Source organism: Littorina saxatilis, linkage group LG1, assembly GCF_037325665.1.
Source record: "Littorina saxatilis isolate snail1 linkage group LG1, US_GU_Lsax_2.0, whole genome shotgun sequence".
Lineage (NCBI taxonomy): Eukaryota > Metazoa > Mollusca > Gastropoda > Littorinimorpha > Littorinidae > Littorina > Littorina saxatilis.
In genome coordinates this window covers 87,315,368-87,341,278 of record NC_090245.1, presented here as the reverse complement: position 1 = coordinate 87,341,278, position 25,911 = coordinate 87,315,368, and the positions used below count along the sequence as shown (strand labels likewise).

The 25,911-nt window shown below is 40.5% G+C and overlaps 2 protein-coding genes across 2 annotated transcripts in view; both read left to right on the top strand.

The window, feature by feature from the left end:
• Nucleotides 1-23,810, top strand: part of LOC138982791 (uncharacterized) — a 38,992-nt gene extending 15,182 nt beyond the window's left edge. The window contains exon 6 of the mRNA XM_070356140.1: nucleotides 23,165-23,810. Coding sequence (XP_070212241.1) covers nucleotides 23,165-23,553 — 389 coding nt within the window. The 3' untranslated portion in view covers nucleotides 23,554-23,810. The remainder of the gene's footprint in view (nucleotides 1-23,164) is intronic.
• Nucleotides 1-25,911, top strand: part of LOC138982854 (furin-like protease kpc-1) — a gene marked incomplete at its 5' end in the record, with an annotated part of 381,789 nt that overhangs the window by 108,698 nt on the left and 247,180 nt on the right.

Here is a 25,911-nt window from a genome sequence, read left to right as displayed (position 1 = left end):
AAGGGGATGGTTTGCGTCCTGATATTAATCAAGAATAAATTTTGGGGGGAACAAAAATGTGATGTATAGCTCCCAACAGTAACAACAACAGCAACAACATTATGAAACAAAAGCAAGACGAAAACGCAGTGAAACACATCAAAACCAACAGCTAACTTCGAGTTTAAGTCACTGCAATAACTTGTCATAATTCCAGACGTTATCTGGTGTTTTGCTCACTGCGACAACTTGTTTAACACGATGTGAATAGCCCTCCGTAATCCCAGCGAAAACGTCCAAAACGCAGACACCAAAACTCGATGTTTTACCGTGTTATGCATAATACTAACATCTCAGGAATTTTATTGCGTTACGGCAGTTTTTCTAATGTGACATGAATCGCATAGGTATAATGCCACACAATTCAGTTGATTAACGTGATGTTTGATGTTATATGCCAAGTTAAAGTGCCAAAACGAGACTTTTCGCCCTGTGGCAGAAGTGGAAAAGTTTTTCGTCTACACCGCGGAGGTAAAACCGACACAGAGGCAGACAACCTACCTGCACACTTCCTGTATAAACTGTGGATAATCGTCAGCGAAGGTGGGGGACATTCTGCTGGAATTTTGCCAGTGTTCGGGGGGGGGGGGGGGGGGGGTTAAGTACTTACATTTCACAACTTAGGCATGTTATTGTTATTGTTAGTATTGTTACTCCTCACTGAAACCAAGTAAAGCAGGCTGTTCACCCTCAATAATGCTTTTACTGTATTAGTACTGTCACAGTATGTTTGCATGCAAATATTAGTAAGCTTCCATGAAATATTGAATATATATATAATTTATATCCATTTCACAGCACTAGGGGATGTCTGGCACTTTGAATCACTAACAGAAGCACTGCCTCTTCCATACCCATCTCCTTTTTGAAAAGAGTATACCTATGGACCAGTGAATGGTTACATTTTAATGATCATATGGGTTGCTCTGATTTTATTCAGGATCAGGTACGTTTGTTTTTTTAACCACACAAACACTTAGACAACAATTATCAGAGTATGAGTTTTTCCGCGTGTTGATTTTTATTTAAATCCAAGTCACAGCTTCTGTTTTATGATGAGTGATGTAGTTTGAAACACTTGGACAACAATTATCAGAGTATGAGTTTTTCCACTTTTTGATTTTCATTTAAATCCAAGTCACAGCTTCTGTTTTATGATGAGTGATGTAGTTTGAAGTGTTGGTATTAAATGTTCACTGACAGTCATTCTGTGCTGGTATTCCCATTTTCACCTGCAGGGTTATGAAATATATGGGGAGAAACTTGGTCAGTAAAATCATCTTCAAGCGTGAACTGATAATTGTCTCTGTTTAAAATTACAATGTATTTCGTGAACACACCTTGAGAATGACCCTTGCGTGATTTAAAACTGCCTGCTGTGAATACTGTTGTCATACTATGAACTTTCTTTTGAGAAAAACAAAAAGAATGAAAAGCTTTTAACTAGCTTGTGAATGAGCCTCTTACTTCCATGTGGGGCTATAGCTGCTTTGAACTATTTTTAATGCCTGAAAAGGATAGTGATGGAAATTACTAGTTTAATGTCAGGTGTGACATATACTATTGATTGAACTATTTTTTTTATTAATCTGCAATTTTGTTACAACCTACTTTGTTTATTTGGTGACAAGCTAGTGGGAGGCACTTTTTAGACTTTTAAAATGTCAGGTATGGGAATTGTTAGCAAAGTTTCACATTTTCTGCAGTTGAATCCATATCTCCACAACAACAAAATGTATGGTCTTATGAACAAAAACACATACTTTCTGTGCTTGTTTGAAGGTAAAGACATATTTCTTTGTGTTTGTTAAAAGAAAAACCTCTTAATTTTGTCTGTTGTGAAGGAAAAGTTTACATGGTTTCGTCACCCAACTTACAAAATTTGTCCCACAAAATGTTAGGTTTTTTTTCTCCACTTTTTTTCCTTCAGTTGCCATGTCTAAAATGTACACATTACGTAAAATACTCCATGTCAAAATCCAAATGTTTAAGGCAATGTGACAATTATTTTAAAATATCATTACACTATTCCTATAGCTTTGCCCAAATATAATGCAAGTAGGGGAGGTAATTGTTGATCCATATATTCATCTTAACTTTTTACGCATATGGACGTAACTCCTTAACTTGCATTATTTTTGTGCAAGAGGATGCATCTCAAGATAGTTGATATTTTCTTATTCCCAAAAATAACAACAATTCTGTCCAAGCAGATTTGTTTTTAATTTTTATTTACAGAGGACCATTGTCGAATGTATATGGTTACTGTTGAATGAACATTTGAAATTGATTGGCTGATTACTGGGTTTTTTTAAAAAAAAATTTTTTTTACTACAGTATGAAGTTATTATATCTATTTTCTTTCATCGCAAATAAACATCTTCCTTTCTGCATACGTTTCACACCTCATTCACGTATACAACTAAATTCCATACCAAATCATCTTGCATTTTGTTCACCTCTTTCTACATTTCTCTAAACATTTTTATTTCAGTAGTCAAACACCTTTTCTTCCTATGTGGATGTTCTGTGATCAATGGATGGCGCAGACTAACATGAACATGTGCTAGAAAAATAATGTAAAATGTTTAAATGTAATCTAATGTCAGTTGTGGGCAAACACTTAACCAAAGTTAAAACGTGACCTCAAAAATGGGGTAATATGCAAAAACTTAAAAAAATATATCAATATGTGATGTCATGTTAAAGCTGTCTGCAAGCAGATTTCTACACCTTCTCGTGTCATGGCCTATCCGATTCCTTATATCTCAAAGTGTCTTCCACTTAATTTTCAGTCATTTGGCTGCAATCAAAGGAAACAACAAAAGCAACAAAAAAGTTTTTATTTTACTGCGTTTTAGTGAAACATGCAGCCAATAAACACATATTCACTTGCAAAATTATACAACAAACTGTATCAATACGTGTTTGTCACATTGCATTCCAAAAAAATTATCTACGATACTGTTACACGACACTTGAGATTGCCACAAGTTCTCAAACGTCGTATAGTTGTGTTCTTTTATTCTACGTCGCCCGTCTTCGCAGCAGCAGAAAACAACTCGTCAAATTGAGTTCGAGGATTTATTCAGCATTCAATACATACAACTGCAGATCTAGCAGAACTCAAATAGAAGCTTTTTAACATTCAAATCGCGCTGGCATATATAGTAAATACTCAATCTCGAGAATATTCCAGACCGAACATGATACAACTACATTATATGCGAACCGCCCATGGACTAGAATGGTGACGTTCTCTGTGACGTACATCAAAAGGTGCCGACGCCCTTAATCCGATCGAACGCCACGAACTCACACTAAAACAGCATGGTAAACAACTTGTTTTGACAGGACTAGAAAGTTCACCTGCATTCTCGTCCAAGCATAAATATTGTGTTTACAAAATATAATATCGGTACCTTCCCACAAAGTACAAATAAGTCAACTACATGCAACACACAAAACCGAACCAAAGTTCAGCAACGGTAGCGTTTCCTAACATTACCCCCAACACAAGAAGAAATTTACCTAATTTCTTTCAATCATTGAAACGCTACTTGTACACATATTATGTATACATAACAGATTGAAATCCAGGTCTGTTGGAGAATGAACACAGTTTTAATCACATACTCGGCTGAGAAAATCTGATCCAACATTGTCTGAACCCTTGATCGATTCCACTTGCATATTAAAGTTCTGCAAGTACATCACCCACCTCATGATACGATTATTCACAAACTTCGCAGAGTTCAGGTAGGTGAGGGGTTTGTGATCAGTCTGAAGCACGAATTTCACCCCTTGGAGGTAGAGTTCAAATTTCTTGATTCCCCACACGATGGCTAAACACTCTTTCTCCATGGTCGAGTAGTTCTTCTTGGCTCCTGACAGCTTCTTGCTGGCATAGCTGACCGGAAACGGTTTACCTCCATGTTCTTGCATCAGCATGGCGCCGATCCCTTCGTCCGATGCGTCTGTACGCAAGATGAACTCTTTGGCAGTATCAGGAAGGCGTAGCACCGGGTCTCGTGACATCAGGTCGCGCACGGTCTGGTATGCCTTCTCCTGAGCTGGTCCCCAGAGTATTCGGTTGGGGCATCCTTTTCGGGTCATGTCCGACAAAGGCGCCGTTATGGCGGCGAAGTTTGGAATGAACTCTCTGTAGTACCCAGCCAATCCAAGGAAGGATCGCACCTGCTTCTTGGTTTCAGGACGTGGCGCATTGAGGATCTTGGTGACGTTTTCCAACAAAAGCCCCTTTTGACCTTCCTTCAGTGAATGACCTATGAAGTCAACGTTGTCGGTCCCCAAAATGCACTTGCTGGGTCTCACGGTCAGATTGGCTTTTGTCAGGCGGGAAAACAGTTCCCTCAAAGTCTCCAGATGCTCCGCAAAGGTCTCCGTGTGGACTAGCAGATCATCCCAGTAGTACACAACATTCTTCATTCCTTTGAGCATTTTTCGCATTCCCCTCGTAAGGGTAGCACCACTGTTCACCATGCCAAAAGGCATCCGCAGGCACTCATACGTTCCGTCTGGAGTTGCAAAGGCGGTCTTTGGTATGTCCTCTTCGCGCACAGGAATCTGCCAATATCCCTTGCTGAGATCGATCTTTGAGAAGATCTTACTGCCGGTTAACTGTCGGAATAGATCAGTTGCCGTCGGCATTGGTTCAGGGTCAAACACGGTGATCTTATTCACTTTCCTGAAGTCAATGCATACCCTGTTTGTACCGTCTTTCTTCTTGACAACAACAACGGGAGATGAGTAAGGGTATGATGACTCGCGGATGACCCCCATCTTCAACATGTTGTCGATGTCCTTCTTCAAGGATTCCCGAGCCTGAAACGGGATAGGGTATGGTTTTGAGCGAACAGGAACGTCAGATGTGAGGTGGACTTCATGTTCGACCAAGGACGTAGAGCCTGGAACATCAGAGAACCTATGGGTGAAGTCGCCCATAAAATCATGCAGCTCCTTCTGCTGATCTTCTGTCAGGTCAGGTCCTAGCTTGACGTCATCCACTCCCTCTTTCTTGTGGAGGTCTCCCAACTCCAGTAGTTCCTCGCCATCGAACTCGTCTAGTTCGGCTGGTTTTTCCACCATTGCTGCAACCTGTACTGCTTCCGGAGGTCTCTCCACATAATAATAATAATAATAATAATGGAAACTTATAGAGCGCTTACCTAGAAGCTCTAAGCGCTTTACAATGACATTGCTATACACATGTACAAAACCAAAATACAGCATTAATACACAAAAAGAACAGGAGTACAAAAGCAAATTCATCGTTTAAATCCATGCAGTCGCAAACAAACACACGCGTGCGCACGCACATACGCGTGCGCATACACACACACATGCTATGACCACACACATTCACAGATACACACAGACACACAGACACACGTTCACACACACACACACACACACACGCACACAAACACACACACACGCATACAGACAGGCGCACACACATACATACAACACATACACATGCACTCACACATGAATACTAATATACCTACACAATCTGCATACATGGCGTACACACAAAAAAGCCGCAGATATAATCACAAAACCAAGCTCGTGCTTATGCACATCCATTTATCTGACTAGATAAACCGATTTGTAGTTTGCACAAGGAAAAGAGAAAAAAGTAGCAGCACACGATTTCCAGATCACTGGCTGCTGCAGGGGTCACCAGACAGTTTGGGAGTTACTGGTTAGTCTAGAAAATGCTGTGTGAACAGGTGCGTTTTCAGATTTGATCTAAAAGAAGAATAGGATGGACTATGTCTGACAGAATAAGGAAGGGAGTTCCATGTTTTAACAGCAGCAAATGAAAATGCGCGTTGTCCATGTACTTTTCTTTTTTTTGTTGGAATTCGGAACATTCGAGTGTCAGCGGCAGAGCGCAGCGATCTGGAAGGGACGTACAGGTTTACGAGTTCAGACAGATATAAAGGTGCAGAACCAGTGATGATTTTAAAACAGAGACACGAGCTTTTGTACTTAATTCTTTGATTGACCGGAAGCCAGTGCAGATATTTCAAAAGGGGAGTACAAGGTTGCTTCTTGGAGGATTTACAAATTAATCTTGCAGCTGAATGTTGAACCCTTTGCAGTGGTTGGATGATCCCAGGTAGCAAAAGATCTGGAAATCATCTGCGGGACAGATGCCAGTTGCCACATATTGTACATATGTCAGAAATCGTATGGATACCACATGGTTACAATTTGTCATTTCTCACATGATCTGACCATGACCAGCGGCATATCATAGCCAGCTGGATTCTTGCTGGCGCGGTCAGCTACTCTACTTTTTCAAGCTGAATCATTTTAAAGCTTTTGTTTGTGAACAATAAAAATTATGGTATTTATTTTGCGAATTATTATATATTAATTACAAAAATGACAATTGAAAAATCTGAATTAAAGACAAAGTATTGTATGCCATTTTTGTTGTTGAGTGCGTCTAAACCCTCCAAATAAGGTTTTGAGTGTGTTTTTTTTTTTGCAATTTGTTTGTGTCATTTGTTATTTTGCAAAAAAAATCTATGTGATACTTTTTGCAACCAGCCGAAGTTTGCTGTCTGAGTTTGACTATATTTTATAAGGCAAGCGTCCCCAGCCACCATGATCCTGCATGCGTTTTGTTTTTTTTTCATGCTGGAATGCGTGACACCTTCGCTAATCGCGCCTTACATTTCGTCAACTTTTACGCAGATTGTCGCAGTCGAAACAATTTCACCACGCTTATTTGAAAAGGTGATTGCAATCTTTGTTTTCCTAATTTAATACCGTGCATTTATGTTTCTTCTTTATAAAAACACTTTTGTTAATCTTTTTTTTACCTGTATTTAATTTTGACATGTTGACATAAAAATTAGTTATTCTTCTTGGTGACATTTTTTTTATTTAGAATTTTAATTGCATTAAAACCTTTATTCGGTTATTTTTAAAGTTATTTTCAGTTTGGGTTCAAAGAATACATTTTATTTTTAATCAAATATTTTTATTTTATGTATTGGATTTTTATTAAATTTTTATCATAAAATTTGTTCTCAGCTTTTTGTTTTTTTCTTTTTGATAAAATAAATCCAAAATCAAAAAGACTGCCAACCTTAAATAAAAAAAAATTTGTTTGTAGAAAAAAATTGCTGAAGTTTTGTTTTTTGGTCAATTGAGCATTTACACTCATTTCAGTGAGCCGTTTGTTTTAAGGGAGACAATAACAACTGCAAAGAGCAATATTTTTCAGTTATTTCCCTTGTTAATTAATTAACTCACTTGACTTCCGGTTGGCGCTAGATTATTATGCCACATGTTTTGACGTTTTTCACCCTTTTATCTTCCTGCCTTGTATTTTGAGTTGCTTATTGGATGTAAGGTAATCCTTGTCTTTCATTCTAAAATAAAGATTGATTGTCTCACGAAGTACTAAGTGAATTAACTGATGGAACAATTTCATTTCGAATTTGATGACTGATGGACTCACAGTCGATCACAGTCTCGATTTTATTTTATTTTTTGCGTAGAAGAACACTGTTCTATTCATCCAAGTTTGTTTTTTTCTGAACGAGGTTTGAGTCAACTAACTTTTCCAAAAACATGATGTTGATTGATGTTGTGGTTTGTTTTTTAGAATAGAAGTTGTAAAACTAAAACAGTAAAAGTGTGAAAATGCTCCGAGTCCGGTATTCGCTGGTCACATAACAAAAATCGGGGAGGTTGCTAAATTACAACACATGTCTGATGTCTTACCCGTTCGCTTCAAATATAATCCAATCAGTTTAAAACATTGTTCACAAGTAGACGAGACTCTGCTTTTCATATTCATGATATTGATAGTGATTGAATAATATATTTTATTCGCGAGCTGATCTACATTACACACGATGACAAAATTCAATCAACCCGATTTTTTGTTGAAGTAAACAAATGTATGTAACCTGCGAATTAGATTCAATCAACCCGATTTTTTGTTGAAGTAAACAAATGTATGTAACCTGCGAATTACATGGTAGTTTTTACATTCTGTTTTAACATTTATCAGCTTCCTGTCTCTTGGTAAACTTCTGGTTTCTAATCTACTGATACATTCCAATTTTGTTTTCATTGATGATATGAACAAGTGTGGACTTTTTAAAGATTTTTTTCTGTCTTCATTTAAAAAAATGTCATCCATCAAATGTAAATTGCATCTTCATCAAGTGTTAACTATTTCTGTGATATTTTTTCAAGGTGGCGGTACTGAACAGCTTCGGTCAGTTCAAACATACTCTGAACTACAAACAGGACCTTGCGTATTGAGCCGAGGTAAGTAATCATTCATATCGCTCTGCCTCATAAATCAATAACCGTTCAACTTCAAGATTTCTCTCTCTCCCAACCTCAATTTTTTGTTTTCTCTTTGGTGAGTCAGGTTGTGACTTTTGTTTTGCATGGCAGACTTTGTACCAACTTTCCCCCTACTTTGAAACAATTTTAGTCAGCGCCAAATCAAATCAAAAGTGCTACCCTTGTGATGTAAACTGCTAAACAGCGCAAACTGTCAAACTTGTTTTAAGCAACGATTCTTGTCAGACTTTGTAGGCCAGTGCAGCTATTGGAGCTACCTCCTAATGCGACAAAAGCAGTCTGGCTATAGTTTGACTCTATAGCTAACCAATCAGTAAGCGGCGATAAGAAAAGTCTGCGGAATTATATCTTTTTTATTCCACGGCCAAGTCCAGCAGCTTTTGTAGTCGCTGCTAAGTCTTACCTTTATTGTTTCTAAATTATATTATACATTCCAATTTTGTTATTGTTGTTAGTGTGACTTTGAGGCTTGTAAATGATGAATCATTGTGTTCCTAATTAATTTCAAGGCTTTATTTTTCAGAAAGCCATGATTGAACTTGAAGAAAGCTGAGATGGACAGTGACCTCAGCCCTCAACAGACAACATCGCCACAGATGCCGCTAACGCAGACTGTGGTTTCGCTACTGCGGCCAGGTGAAGATGTACAGGTATATCTCGATAGCAACAAATGCATCGTTGACAGCGACACATTTGTCAGGGTCTTTTTGTTTTATGAATTTGGCTTATTTTGTCTTTTATTCTTTTGTAGAACCTTTTTAAAGTAATGAAAGCAGATGTGTCAGTGTCATTTTTTTTAAAATTTTTTTTTACTGGTTTAGGGAAACAAATGCATTGTTTTCAGTAAAGAGGAAAAACAGGGTGGTATGTTGATGATTGCTTTATTTTTTTATTTTCAAATTACCCAGGCATGTGTGTTTTTCATCGATGAACAAGTGTGGACTTTTTAAAGACTTTTTTCTGTCTTCATTTAAAAAAAATGTCATCCCTCAAATGTAAATTGCATCTTCATCAAATGTTAACTATTTCTGTGATATTTTTTCAAGGTGGCGGTAATGAACAGCTTCAGTCAGGTCAAACATACTCTGAACTACAAACAAGACCTTGCGTATTGAGCCGAGGTAAGTAATCATTCATATCGCTCTGCCTCATAAATCAGTAACCGTTCAACTTCAAGATTTCTCTCTCCCAACCTCAATTTTTTATTTTCTCTTTGGTGAGTCAAGTTGTGACTTTTGTTGACATGGCAGACTTTGTACCAACTTTCCCCATACTTTGAATCAATTTTAGTCAGCGCCAAATCAAATCAAAAGTGCTACCCTTGTGATGTACACAGCGCAAACTGTCAAACTTGTTTTTAGCAACGATTCTTGTCAGACTTTGTAGGCCAGTGCAGCTATTGGAGCTACCTCCTAATGCGACAAAAGCAGTCTGGCTATAGTTTGACTCTACAGCTAACCAATCAGTAAGCGGCGATAAGAAAAGTCTGCGGAATTATATCTTTTTTATTCCACGGCCAAGTCCAGCAGCTTTTGTAGTCGCTGCTAAGTCTTACCTTTATTGTTTCTAAATTATATTATATAGTTTTCAGTGTTGTTGTTGCGAAGCGAAGCGGCTTCCCAGTGAGTGATGAGGGTGAATGAGTTAGTTAAACTGTGACTGAATATCTATTGATTGATTGATATTAAAGTGAACATCAGGGGGGGGGGGGGTAGAAATGCACCATTGTGCACCCGCCTTGATGTAAGAAACACTACTGCAGTCTCCAACAGCTTCAAAGTGGGTTAGACAGGCTCTTGATAAAGACTGAGGCAAAATGTGCCAAATCACACATTGTCTTGTAAGAAGGAAAAATCTTCATTTGTCACCTTTCTGCACTTCTTTGACTTTGTGTGCATAGCCACAATGGTCACAGACAAGATGCATCAAACAGATTTGAAAAAGACCCCAAACTGAACTTGTTATGACTATTTGTAACCCCTCTTACCTTTTTGACTTGGCCGTACCCAAGCAAGAAGGCTAAAAAAATCATAACTAATTCCATGTTGACTTTTTGGTGGGGTGGACCTATTGTTCCAGACTCGCCTTGATTAGAGCAACACTAGTGCAGTGTCCAACAGCTTTTAAAATTTGTTTTGACCTCTTGACAATGTACATGTAAACATGTAACCCTAATCCCTGACTTGTGTAGTAAGAAAAAATCTTCATTTCTCCCCTTTCTCCACTTTTTTGTGTGTCAGTGCATAGCCACAATGGTCACAGAAAACATGCATCAAACAGATTTGAAAAAGACCCAAAACTGAATTTGTTATGAATATTTCTCACCTTTTTTGGACTTAGAAAAATTTGGCAAAAAAACCACACCCAAAATCTTCATTTTTCCCCTTTCTTTCACTTCAATTCAAAACTTTTTGGAAGAACAGTTTCTTACTCTTGCAACTGTCTGTGAACTTAATTTCTCGCAATGGCATAATGCTGAAAGGTATTTTTCGGAAAGGTAGTGCGATGTTCGAACATTAGCGTCTGCTCACGTGCAGCGCGTTTGCAATATTCACTGTGATACGTCACTTCTGCCCCGGTCGCGTTGAGTTATCTTTCGTCAATCGTTCATCGTGTGACGGGTCAATGGCCTACGATTTGATCTGTGATCGGCCCCCGATCGGATTGGGGGAATAAATCTCACGATGGAATCGCCCGTGTGATTCCAACTTATGGAAAGTAGCCTCCTTTTAAAACTCAACTAAATATTCTTTTTTTTTAAATTATATAAAAAAAAAAGCCGACCTACCGACACTTATCCTTTTTGGTCACATTACCCTACACCAATGTATATTTTTGTTTGGCCTAACCTGTCTTTGATGACAGCATATCCAGCTTTTTGTGAAAGTTGACGGCTGTGGACGGGACATTTTGAAAACCTCCAGTCCTATGCGCATGTGATCAGAAATTTCAGAAACTAGGGACCTCCCATGTTGTGGATCGTCCATAATTGGGCAGCCGGCTTCATTCCTCTGATTTGGTTGGTTATGTTTCTTTATCTTTCTGTTTGCAGCTGCAGTCAGACGTACATTCGCCAATGCCACAGAACAGGAGCTGGACGCGGCCCTGGCCTTATGGCTGACATCGCAACGGGATAGGCAGATGCCACAGCTGCCTGGTCTTCAAGGGAACGCTAATCAGGAGCATTTGTAGGAACATGCAGTAAGCTACGGCTGCCTAGAGTGTAATTTGTTATACAGTTTGTCTATGAATTATTCAGAACTTTGCCTCCAATTTCAAACCAGTAGTTGCTATTACAGAGTAAGACATCCGTCTCTGAAGAGAAGTTTTTTTTTTAAGCCAGTTTTGTGAAAACGCACTCATAAAATACAAAACAATAGCCAGGCAATCCCTATATTTGTTAGTGTGGGTGCATGCAGAATGCCTCTTTACTCATCTACTGTAATCTTCAGAATCACTATTTGTATTAAAATATGATTTTAACAGAGAGTTAGGCATAACCAGCGCACTTATGCACACAAAAGATCTCTAGTTCTCAGAGGATGTTGAACTGCTAGGCGGTCAGTTGGTGCAACTACATTCAGAATGCCTTTTTGATCATCTATTGTCATCTTGAGAATCAGTATATATGAAAGAATATGGTATTAAAAGAAAGTTCAGTATTTCATGCACATGGTGCACAAAAAATATCCTAAGTTTGTAGGGAAAGTCTCAGGGCTAGGAAAACTAGAAGGCAAGGATGCATCCTCTGTGTCAATCATAATTGCCACTCAGTACTTTGAGGAGACAAACCCAATGCTGGCATGTCGAAGAAGATAGCCACAGCGGGCTTGTCAAGTCAAAGTATCATACCATATCCTCAGCATATTATCAATTACTATCCCAATGTAGGCCAGCCGGTCTGAGAAATCTTCAAACCCTAATAGTCGGTCAGCCAGTGCAATTACGTACATAATGCTTTTTTGATCATCCCCTGTAATCTTTAGAATTAGTATTTGTGTAAGAACATGATTTTAAAAGGAAGTTGAGCATTTCCAGCACAGTGTGCACAAAAAAATCCCAATTCCACAGAGAAAGTCTAAGGGCTAGAAAAACACAAAGAAAAGCATGAATCGTCTGGCGTGTCGAACAGGACAGCCACAGCGAGCTTGTCAGGTCAAAGTATCATACCGAATCCTCAGCAAATGAGTATTTATGAAAGAATATGATTCTTTTTGTAAAGTTCAGCATTTCCAGCACATTGTTCACAAAAAAGAGTGCATTTTGCGGTTGGTTGTATGTAAGTTGTAGTTGTACTACATGTCTTACTACTACTAGATTTCCCTTATGGGCTCTTCATACCTGTTTTTGTTTTAAATCATTTTATTTGGAATGTGGAATATTCCGTGTCTGTTCCCCAGGCATGCATCAAACTAGAGCGGGCTGTGTTAGTGTGTGCTTTGGCAACATTTAATTTCAAATATTTGGAGAAGCATAAAACAATGAAATACATCAGAGAGAAAGTATTTAGTGAAATCGAGATCTATGCTAATATATGTTCCAATTTTGTTTTTGTTGTGACAGTGAGTGAGGCTTGTGATTCAATGTGTTCCTAATTAATTTCAAGGATTTATTTTTCAGAAAGCCATGACATTGACAGAGGAGAGTGCTTGTTTGAAGAAAGCTGAGATGGACAGTGACCTCAGCCCTCAACAGACAACACCGCCACAGATGCCGCTAACGCAGACTGTGGTTTCGCTCCTGCAGCCAGGTGAAGATTAACAGGTATGGCTAGATAGCAACAAATGCGTTATTGGTAGTGACAAAGTGTCAGGGTCTTTTTGTTTTGTGAATTTGGCTATTTTTTTTAGAACCTTTTGTAAGTAACAAAAGCAGATTTTTTTTAAAATGTTGTAGTGTTTTAGGTAAACAAATGCATCAATCAATTTTTAATTTTCTCTTTGGTGAGTCAGGTTGTGACTTAAGTTTTGTTCACATGGCAACTTTCCCCCTACTTTGAAACAATTTTAGTCAGCGCCAAATCAAATCAAAATTGCTTCCCTTGTGAACAGCAAAAACGCTCAAACTTGTTTTAAGCCACGATTCTTGTCCGACTTTGAAGGCCAGTGCAGCTATCGGAGCTACCTCCTAATGCAGTAAGAGCAGTTTGGCGATAGTTTTGATATAGCTAACCAATCAGTAAGCGGCGATAAGAAAAGTCTGCGGAATATCTTTGTTATTCCACAGCCAAGTTCAGCAGTTTTTGGAGTCGCTGCTTAATCTTACCTTTTCTAAATTGCTGGAGCCGTTCCCATGGCTGACTTTTTGCCGACAAACCAGGAGGTATTTTCAAACGACTTCGAGTCGGGGGAAAGTTGTTTGCTCGTCTGTCATGTGAACAGCGCTTAAATGTTTTCAGATGATCTGAAAATCTAGGCAGGGATATAGTTTTGTGTCGGTGTGATTATTCATCAATTTATTTCAACTCCTTTCAGTGCAGTTTTTGAGTGGCTGTAAGCTCGTTCCTACCCTTTTCACCTTTTTTCTTTGTGTGTGTGTGAGAGTTATGCCCCGTAATTTGAGAAAACATAATGGACCAGTCTCTATGAACCTTAACTGTCAAATTCTCTCGAAGATTTTATTAATTTAAAAAATATCAAATGTAAAAGAATGTAGTGTCCCCCAGCCATACTAGGCTCAATTTTCTCAGTTTTATTATTCAGAGGATTTATTTTTAGTTCTGTAACCTGAATGGGTTTTTTTGGTAAGAGTTTTTTGCAATTGCATATATGTCTTCATCAAGCATTAATTATTTCTGTGATATTTTTTCAGAGTGGCATTAATGAACAGCTTCGGTCAGGTCAAACATACTCTGAACTACAAACAAGACCTTGCTTTTTGAGTTGAGGTAAGTAACCATTCATCACTTTGCCTTATAAATCAATAACTGTTCAACTTCAACATTTCTCTCTCTCACCGGCCAACCTCATTTTTCTTTTCTTTGGTGAGTCAGGTTGTGACTTAAGTTTTGTTTACATGGCAGACTTTGTACCAACTTTCCCCCTACTTTGAAACAATTTTAGTCAGCGCCAAATCAAATCAAAATTGCTTCCCTTGTGAACAGCAAAAACGCTCAAACTTGTTTTAAGCCACGATTCTTGTCCGACTTTGAATACCAGTGCAGCTATCGGAGCTACCTCCTAATGCAGTAAGAGCAGTTTGGCTATAGTTTTGATATAGCTAACCAATCAGTAAGCGGCGATAAGAAAAGTCTGCGGAATATCTTTGTTATTCCACGGCCAAGTCCAGCAGTTTTTGGAGTCGCTGCTAAGTCTTACCTTAATTGGCTGACTTTTTGCCGACAAACCAGGAGGTATTTTCAAACGACTTCGAGTTGGGGGAAAGTTGTTTGTTCGTCTGTCATGTGAACAGCACTTAAATGTTTTCAGATGATCTGAAAATCTAGGCAGGGATATAGTTTTGTGTCGGTGTGATTATTCATCAATTTATTTCAACTCCTTGCAGTGCAGTTTTTGAGTGGCTGTAAGCTCGTTCCTACCCTTTTCACCTTTTTTTCTTTGTGTGTGTGTGTGAGAGTTATGCCCAGTAATTTGAGAAAACATAATGGACCAGTCTCTATGAACCTTAACTGTCAAATTCTCTCAAATTCACATGGCAGACTTTGTACCAACTTTCCCCCTACTTTAAAACAATTTTAGTCGGCGCCAAATCAGATCAAAATTGCTGCCCTTGTGAACAGCGCAAACGCTCAAACTTGTTTTAAGCGACGATTCTTGTCAGACCTTGAAGGCCAGTGCAGCTATCGGGGCTATCGGAGCTACCTCCAAATCAGTAATGCGATAAGAGCAGTTTGGCGTTAGTTTGGCTATAGCTAACCAATCAGTAAGCGGCGATAAAAAAAAGTCTGCGAAAAATCTCTGTTAAAGAATGTAGTGTCCTCCAGTCATACAATTTTACACTGTCAAATGGTAAACATTTTCCTCTGGCTACACTTCATTCTATCAGGTTCTATTTTTTCTCTTTTTTTTCCAGGTACCATGCCTCATGTAACAAAGTCTTGCAAGATGTCAGCCGATCAAGCTCACACATCTTCGTGATCAGGGATATCTGTTTCGGCACAGTCGGTGGTGCTAAACTCTGACGATGGGGGAGAAGTTCTGTCCAAGACACCACCCCTGTGCATCATCCAGAAAGCTGAAGAGTGACAAACCTTGACCCACATTCAGAGTGTAGGACTGATTATCTTAAGATAACATATGATCCTGAAACCAAAATTTAAAGCAGATTAATTCTTCTCAATCCAGAACTTGTCTTTAAATCATACTGCAGAGATTATATTCCCAGTGCTGCGATGGTTATTCACCACACACACTCAAGGTCCAACCCTGAAGTGATGCGAGTCATGGGTTCACTACAGAGCCTTTTTGGAGGAGAGTTGCGGGTACTTTTTTTGTTTTAGTTTTTTAAACTATACTTTAAAGCCTTTTTTTCCCTTAATGTGTGTGTGTTTGGCTGACTTGGGAGTATTATTCCTGCTGTGACTTTGTTTCATTGATTCCTTATGGAGAAAAGATACAAGTTGGCTTATTATTATGATATTGAATATAAAGTATGATCTTCAGACTGTTGTTTTGTCTTTTGTTGTGAAAATGTGATTGAGTGTGTGTCTGTGAGGTTCGAAGTATCGGTCAAACATATGACGAAGACATGTCATTCATACAGTAAACATATGACATATAGCAAACAATATCATTTGTTTCATGGCAACCATGTAATTTACATATGCCAATGTCATTTGTGATATGGCAAACAAATGATTTTCATATGTCAGTGTCACTTGTAATGTGGTATAAATGAGGTTTCCATATGACAATGTCACTTGTGATGTGGCAAACTAGTGTTTTTGACATGTCATTTACACCTAAAAACCATATGGTAGCCATTCCAAAACCATTTGCAATTTATCTATGACTGACATATGGCTTTACTATATGATTTCCACATGCCATGTCATATGTTTGTCATATGCTAGGCATATTTCTCTGCTGCCTGGGATAGTCTGGGGGCTACCGATTAGTACTGAATTACAAAAGTCTATTCTAGATAGCACACACGAAGAAATTAGTGTTTTGGTGGCCTCTTCAGTCAGACAAGAGCGGACTGAACTAATCCTTTTCAACTCAATGTATGCGGCCTGGCAGGTTTTGGTGACATGCTGTTTCATAGTCAGATCGCGGTCAATAATGACTCCAAGATCGCGGACTTTATCTGCAAAATCAATGCTAACAGCACCGAGTGTTACTGCTTTTGGAAGAGAGTGAGTTTTTTTGGATTTTGAGAAACACATCGCCTCGGTCTTATCGTCATTCAGTTTAAGTTTATTTTCTGACATCCATGTTTTAACAGTTGAAGTACAGATGTCTAGAGAGTGAAGGAGGTTAGGAATGTTTTCAGGTGATTCTGATTTGTATAGTTGTGTGTCGTCTGCGAACATTTCATGCTCGACGGAATGAGTCGAGATTACATTGGACAGAGGAGTTGTATAGAGAATAAAAAGGACAGGACCCAGCACAGAGCCTTGTGGGACGCCAAACTCAAGGGGAACTGTGGCTGACTGGTGGTCACCAACAAGAACAAACTGCTTTCTCTCAGTTAGATAAGACCGAAACCACTGAAGTGCGGTATTGCGAATGCCAAAAGCCTGCTCCAACCGACGGAGAAGAATTTCGTGATCGATGGTATCGAACGCAGCCGAAAGGTCCAAAAGTAGAAGAACCGAAACTTTATCTTCATCAAGGGAGACTAAGAGATCATTTACTACGCGTAGAATAGCGGTCTCTGTACTGTGTCCTGGACGGTAAGCAGACTGGTGAGGGCTCAGGAGATTGTTACAAGAGAGATGGGAAGCAAGTTGGTGGAGAACGATTTTTTCAAGAAGCTTAGAAAGGAAGGGAAGATTTGAGATAGGTCTATAGTTCTTCAGTTGGTTAGGATCTAGTGAGGCTTTCTTTAGAATGGGTTTTACAACTGCCTCTTTGAAACTAGAAGGGACAGTACCAGTGGTCAGTGATTCATTTACAATGTTTCAGGAGGTTAGCGTGGTAGATCTTGGACTTCTTGCCGACATTCACCTTGTAGTCGTTGATCCCTACCACGGCCTCAACCTCGTATGGGCCTTTCCACTGCATCAGTAGTTTGTTGTGATCAGTGGGAAGCAGTATCAGCACTTTGTTACCTGGTGTAAACTTCCTGTTTACGGCTTTGCGGTCGTAGTAGTGCTTTCCACTATCCTGAGACTTTCTCAAGTTTTCTCTCGCAATCTCGAGAGTCTCCTCCAGTTTCTCTCGCAACTCGAACACGTACTGGTAACTGTTCTTCACTTCAGGTGTGTCCACATCTTTCGTCCACAATTCCTTTAGTATCTGCATCGGGCCTCTCACGGTCCGCCCGTACATCAGCTCGAACGGGGAGAATCCAGTGGACTCTTGTGGCACCTCCCTGTATGCAAACAGCAAGGCATTGATGTAGCGATGCCACTGCCTTGGCTGCTCACTGCATAGTTTCTTCAGCGTGGACTTCAGCGTCGCATTGAATTTTTCGACCAGCCCATTGCACATCGGGTGATAGGGTGTCGTAGTCAAGTGACGAATGCTCAGCAGCCTGTTGACCTCTTCCATGCATTCAGAGACAAACTGTGTCCCCAGGTCTGTGAGGATCTCTTCAGGAACCCCAATTCTGCTGAAAATGTCCACAAGTGCCTCGGCAACAGTCTCTGTGTCAATTTTCTTCAGAGGCACGGCTTCTGGGTACCTGGTTGCATAGTCTACCAGGGTCAGTACCCAACGATGACCCGCTTCACTTGGCGGTTTGATCTCGCCGATGAGGTCAATGGCCACCCTCTTGAAAGGTCGGTCGATCAAAGGCATCTTCTGCAACGGTACTTTCGGGACCCTTCCTCGAGGTATGGTTTTCTGGCAAATATCGCACGATCGGCAGAATCGAGTCACATCTGCATGCAGTCCTGGCCAGTAAAACGCAGCCTGGATTCTGTCCGATGTCTTCTTGACCCCCAGGTGACCTCCCATAATAGAGTCGTGGGCCACCTCCATCACCTGGCGCCTAAGTGGTTGAGGCACCAGAACTTGACGTAATGGCTTCCCACCGTTGACTCTCGGGTGCTGGAACACTCTGTACAGGATCTTGGCCTTTACTTCAAAGTGCACAGTGCCTTCGCCCTTAGTCATCTCCTTGACAGGACGACTCCTGTACTTTGTCAAGGTCAAATCAGCTTCCTGTAGCTGAATCAGCCGATCCCTGTCCACGACAGCAGTTGCAGAACTGTTGGTGACCCTGAGTGGCGTAGTTGTTTTGTCCTTCTTCGCCTGGGCTCTGGTCGTCACAGCGCTTACAACCTGCGGCTGGTCGCGGCGATGTACAGTTGCTCTGTCATCTCGTAACAGTTCGCTGATATCTTCATTCGCGAATGGCAGTGGGTCTTCCTCCTCAGCAGCAGGCTGAGCTGCGCCCATTCTCCATTCGACATCAGGGTCATCAGGACGTCTCGCACCCCCAATGTTCCCAATTAATAGATCGTACAAGGGCTTCTTCAGGCAGACGGCCTCAACCTCTCCGGTGAAGTATGGAGTATCTATCTGGATCTTTGCCACTGGTGCCCTCACGCATTTGCTGTCAGCCATGAGCGTCCACTTGAAGTCACCAGTGAACTTCTCTGTTGGCACCAGATCCTCTTTGACAATGACTCCATTGCAGCCCGAATCTCTGAGAACGGTCACTTCCTGCTTCTCAACAAATCCCTTCGACAAGGGCATGTTCGACACTGACACAGCTGCGCTGGCGACGACAGAGATTGACTTGCCATTAGCGAGTAGAAGCTGGCCATCAGATAGACATTCTTCCACGTCCGATGGTGTATCCACTTGCTCGGCAGCCCTTGGTAGTATGACGCTGCTCGCACATACTTGTTGGTTCGAGCCACTCGTTTGCCTCTTGTTGTCGTAATATCTCCGTCGATGTTCTTGCGCTTTGTCATTGACATGTCCGTTATTTTTCTTTTGGGGACAGTTGGCGACTCGGTGGCCCTTGGCATTGCAAAGGAAACACGTTATGTTCTGCCCTTCATTGGATGATGGTGCGGACTCAGTTTGTCCCTTGGCAGGTTGGTTTCCCTGGTTCCCGCTCTTCTGGAAAGGTTTCGATGACTTTGACGTCCCCAGGGTCCTTCCATGAGCAATGAGATAACGCTCAGCAGCATCAGTAATGTCCTTCAAACCCCGCAGTTTTTGCTCTTCCAAGCGGGTCGCCAGGTCCTTCGGGCAGGCATTAAGGAACTGCTCCTTCACGATCAAGTCCCGCAGACTCTCGTATGACTGCTCTTCACCTGATAACTCCACCCACTTCTGCAGGTATGACGACAGGCGCTCCACAAACTGGCTCGGTGTCTCTCCAGACAATGGCTGGCATTCGCGGAAGCGTTGACGGTAGCCCCTTTCAGTGAAGTTGTAGCAACGCAACAGAGCTTCCTTCAGTACATCATAGTCTCTGGCGTCATCGTTTGAGAGTCTAGTGTAGACCTCAAGTGCTGCCCCAGTCAAATGTGCGCTGAGTTGAATCGCCCAGTCGTCGCGCTGCCATCTAGCACTCTCAGCGAACCTCTCGAATCTTGCAAGGTAGCAGTCGATCTGGTCCTTCCCGTCAGCGAATGCTGGAAGTTTCGGTGCCCTGTGTAACATTTGCTGCTGGTTATCTCTTTGGCGTGGTGCCTCGTGCTCACTTTGAACACGCACCATTTCTGTCTGAAGCTCTAAGCGTTTCGTCTCCATTTCTATCTGGAGCTCTAAGCGTTTCAGCTCAATTTGCCTTTCTTCACGCTGTGCTTCTCTTTCTCTTTCTTCACGCTGCGCTTGTCTTTCTTTATCTTCACGCTCACGCTGCGCTTGTCTTTCTTCACGCTCACGCTGCGCTTGTCTTTCTTCACGCTCACGCTGCGCTTGTCTTTCTTCACGCTGCGCTAGCAGTCGTGTCTGGGACTCGACGAACTCCGTCAGCTGCTTGCCTTTCAGTCCCAGTTCAACTCCTTTTGCCCAGAACTCAGCCATTCTGGTCTTTTCCGGTGCGTTCGTCTGTATTCTTTCACAGCCCCGAACGTAGACGAATGTAGTCTTCTAAAAGAACACAGTCTCTACTGCACCTCCGATGCTTCTCTCGTCGCTGGTCACCTTCGTAGACGCAGGCTGCCACCCTCCTCGTCTAACGTGACGGCGCACTCTGCTCACGATACGTACACGACGTACCTCAGTCGTATTTCGTAGTATTAATGCACTAGCTCCGCGACGAAGTCCGTCTCGTCCAAACGGCAGCTAACCTCTGTAATCCCGATACACTCCGGCGTCGCTCACCGTACCGAGCTGCGGCGATTACCAAACTCTTCACCAGTCACACCGAATCCACGGTTCCGTAGTCTCAATACTGATCCCTCAGGATACACCCGATTGATGGCTACCTCCTGTGACTGTCTTGACACTGGTCCTTGTTGCTGGAAAACCCTTGGCGTTAAACGTAGATCCTTGGCTTGGCCCCCAATTGTTACACGACACTTGAGATTGCCACAAGTTCTCAAACGTCGTATAGTTGTGTTCTTTTATTCTACGTCGCCCGTCTTCGCAGCAGCAGAAAACAACTCGTCAAATTGAGTTCGAGGATTTATTCAGCATTCAATACATACAACTGCAGATCTAGCAGAACTCAAATAGAAGCTTTTTAACATTCAAATCGCGCTGGCATATATAGTAAATACTCAATCTCGAGAATATTCCAGACCGAACATGATACAACTACATTATATGCGAACCGCCCATGGACTAGAATGGTGACGTTCTCTGTGACGTACATCAAAAGGTGCCGACACCCTTAATCCGATCGAACGCCACGAACTCACACTAAAACAGCATGGTAAACAACTTGTTTTGACAGGACTAGAAAGTTCACCTGCATTCTCGTCCAAGCATAAATATTGTGTTTACAAAATATAATATCGGTACCTTCCCACAAAGTACAAATAAGTCAACTACATGCAACACACAAAACCGAACTAAAGTTCAGCAACGGTAGCGTTTCCTAACAGATACCAAACCTAGAAAATAAACTGTACTTACATGTATGCGCGTCTATCTAACCGCACCTGGGATAACTGCAGTGAGTCGTCAAAAATAGTGTTTTTTCTGTGCGTTTTTTTTCAAATAATGCAATAACAGCACACACATTTGCTTGCAGAATTAAACAACAAATTTCACTGATACATGTTAGTCATTTTGCATCCAAAAAGAATGATCTACGACTCCAAACTTTGAAATATAAACTGCACTTATATTAAAATATTCTGTCAACACGTACTTCAGTTTAAGGCCTAAGTACTTAAGCATTTAGGGTCGAATCTACTTCCGTTACTAGCACATCTACAGAGCTACTCCCTAATGGACACCAGTCCGTGGGACAGAAGCACCATCCATCGACTACTTCCGCTATATTCGAAAGGGTGTGCTTGCAAGCTTCTTTAATGCAAAAAATTAAAAATATTATTCATGACGTTGCATTAAAAAAAAAAAAAAAGCTTTCAGATCTTAGAATGTCATTTCATGTTTAGACAAAAACTTCAAATTGTTAAAACATGTCAATTGGGGGGGGGGGGGGGGGGGGGTAAAAACTTAAAAAATACTGAAATTTCATGTTGCAAATGCCTTAGTGGGCAAAAACTAAAAAATGTTAAGGTGTGACTTTATTTAGGCACATTTCAACTCGCTTCTCATCAAGGATAGCAAAAATATGATTCAAAAATTTTCTTATTTGTATATTACACTATTTTTTTCCGATCAAATTAATTATTACAAAAATTGTCTAAAGTGACAAACTATGAAAATCATGCATTTAAAAAAAAAAACAAAGCTTTTAGAGCTTTCTGATGTCGCTGTAACACTTTAAAGCTGCCAGCATGCAGATTTCTACACCTTCTCGTATGATGGCCTATCCAATTCCTTATATCTCAAAGTGTCTTCCACTTTATTTTCAGCCCCGTAGAGCAAGTCGTTTGGCTGCAATCAAAGCAAACAATAAAAGCAACGAAAAAGTGTTTATTTTACAACGTTTTTGTCAAACATGCAGCCAATAAACAAATATTCACTTGCAAAATTATACAACAAACTGTATCAATACCTGTTTTTTACATTGCATTCAAAAAAAATTATCTACGATACCAAACCTAGAAAATAAACTGTACTTACATGTATGAGCGTCTATCTAACCGCACGTGGGATAACTCTGTAGCAGAGCGTATATTGCACGCTCTGCTCCGCAGTGAGTAGTCGAAAATAGTGTTTTTTTCTGTGCGTTTTTTGTAAATAATGCAATAACAGCACACACATTTGCTTGCAGAATTAAACAACAAATTTCACCGATACATGCTAGTCACATTGCATCCAAAAAGAATGATCTACGACTCCAAACTTTGAAAATAAACTGCACTTATATCAGAGACATCTCTGCTTACATTAAAATATTCTATCAACCCGTACTTAAGTTTAAGGCCTAAGTACTTAAGCATTTAGGGTCGAAACTACTTCCGCTATATTCGAAAGGGTGTGCTTGCCAGCTTCTTTAACAAAAATATTCATTTTGTCAAAATAACATGGACGCCTGTTCATTTTGAATGAACATTTTTCTTGTCCAATTATTGTTTCGAAAACAGGACGGCACGTCAGCTTCCATGCTCGAGGTCTTCAGAACGCTGGTCCTAGCAGCGGCGACACGATGATCGTCCCCACCGTCTTGACCAATGAGGGCAACGCTTACAACAGCAGTACTGGATACTTCACAGCGCCGTACAGTGGCACCTACTTCTTCGCCGTCACCTCGGGGTCTCTCACAACAAACAAGTATGCACGTTTTGACCTGCTTGTGGATGGTACACTAGTTGCATACGGCAAAACGACAGACCCAGGACCGGGAGAGTCGACCTCTATCCATGCTGTTGTGCACGTGGCTCAGGGACTCAGAGTCTGGCTCAGAGCTGGTCAGTCTGTTGACTATTATTCTAGCGTTACCTCATTCAGTGGTTTCTTGCTGTATTCAGACTAGTCACAGTGTAAGGGTTGTAATCAATCTATAAAAAAAAAAGGACGGGATTAGGTCGTATATGATACCCTTCTTGGGCAACAACTATAACTGATTGATATGCAAACACACACTCACCCACACCCAAACACACACACACACTCACAAACACACACGCACGCACACACACACACACACACACAACCACACACACATGTAATGCATAAGCTGGATGTTTGAGATGACTTGTTAAAAATAAAAATAGAATACTGCAGCTTGAATTGACAGTCGGTGTGATGTCACTGCCTTTTCTTTGGAATGTACTGTAATGATGTGAACGAGTTTGCACAAGTATGGGTGTATCTGACCGTGCGTCTGTCTATGTGTCTGTCTGTCTGTTACTCTCTCTCTCTCTCTCTCTCTCTCTCTGTCTGTCTGTCTGTCTGTCTCTGTCTCTGTCTCTGTCTCTCTCTCTCTCTTTCTCTCTCTCTCTCTCTCAAAAGTATTAGGTGTTATGAGAAATGATAGTCTATCTACTTGGACTGCTCATGTTTCAGAACTGTGCAAGACAATTTCAATGAAGATACATGTACATTTACTGTCAAGAATGAAACACTTTTGAAATGTTGAAAGTAGAAAATTGTTTTTTTACGCGCGCATGCAAACAATTATTGACACTATGGGACACTGTAAGTGCTAATACAAGAAAGCTATTGCTAAATTTGTGTACACGATCGCTCAAAGTTGATCTATTAAAACATACAACACTTCTAACAAAAGGTTACACATATATAAACACACTGCCTTTAAAATGGGGGTTGCTTTAAAATAAAGCAATTAAAATGCACACAATCATGAACAAAAGAACACCTCCAACCCTTCTTTTAAAATTTGTAATCAATAATCCACGACACCCAAATACATTTCTAGTCCCCCTCCTCCGATTAGATCTGTATAAATCAAGCCTGGAATTCACTACCTTAAGGAGGCCAGAGGAGACAGCGCTACAAAAGAAGCTATACGGCCCCAAAGAGGACTTGGAGAGGACAGCACGTTTCGCCCTGCAGTCCGGACTGACGATCTAACAGCGAACGACAAGAAGAAGAAGACTACCTTAAGGTCTCAGAGAAACACTAAATGAGAAAGGCTTTATCTATATTCTATTTTTTATATTGATATAAAAGTACCTAACCTGGTTAATTCATTTATTTATTTATTTATATGGGAGATTTATATAGCGCTTGACGTTCTCAAAGCCAGGCATGAAAACTGAAAAAGAAAAAAAAATACTGAAAACAAAATTCGAAGGCGCATAGCGCCAAGTTTCGCAGGCGCGTAGCGCCAAGTTTTGCAGGCGCGAAGACTTCTAGGGGGGTCCGGGGGCATGCCCCCCCGAAATTTTTTTTTTTCAAGGGTGCAATTTGGTGCAATCTGGGGCTATCTGAGCCTTAAAATTGGATTCAAACATGGCCCCAAAACTATTTTACTATAACTATGACTAAGGAAAAAAAAAAAAAATAAAAAAAATTAAAAAAAAAAAAAAGGAAAAATACGGAAAATAAAAAAAAATACGGTTTATTTTTTTCAAAAATACGGAAAACACGGAGAATTTTCATGCCTGCAAAGCGCTTTGCATATTAACTAATGGTGTGTTTTGTTTTCATTTAAAGGCTTTATCTATATGTATAGTTTAAGATTGATTGCATATCAACTGCAGCTACCTAGCAAAAACACCATCCCGCTCACATGCCCCTAAAGTATTGTTCAGTTTAAGTCCCCGTTTCGACGGTTGAAAGTGAATCATGCTGTAAAAAAAAAACAACTCCATTTGTTAGGGTTGGCGTGAACAAGAACCTGTGACGTCATACCCAAATGTTGATCAAACCCAAGAAACTCATTTTTAAGCAGAAGAAAGGTAGATCTTCAAATACACCTTTATTTCCGACCAAAAAATGTGCTGTCATACATCTGGGCTAAACCTCTCAAAAATATCCAGAAATTGTTGTGCTCAGTGTTTCTATCTCCGTAAGATTCTGTATACACAAGTCGTTCATGTCGAGGTTGTGTCAGCAATAAACCCTTAGTTTAGACAACATGTCTTCATGTTCCATTGTTTTATGTCGGTGGTTACATTTTCTTGAAATTGAAATTGTAGAGCTCAGCTTTTTTGCTCACTCTCGCCTTGGAATAGGCTATAACAATATTATTGCTGAAAATGGACCAACAAAGTTGAAACGACTACTGAGATCAGAGTAAGCTGCAGCGCCTGAAATAGATCATTGTAACCTGAAAAACTTCGTATCTTGAATACAGTGGCCACACAGATGATGTTTCTTTTTTGTGTGGCGTCCATACCGATTTGAGCGGTGAGCAATCAACGTC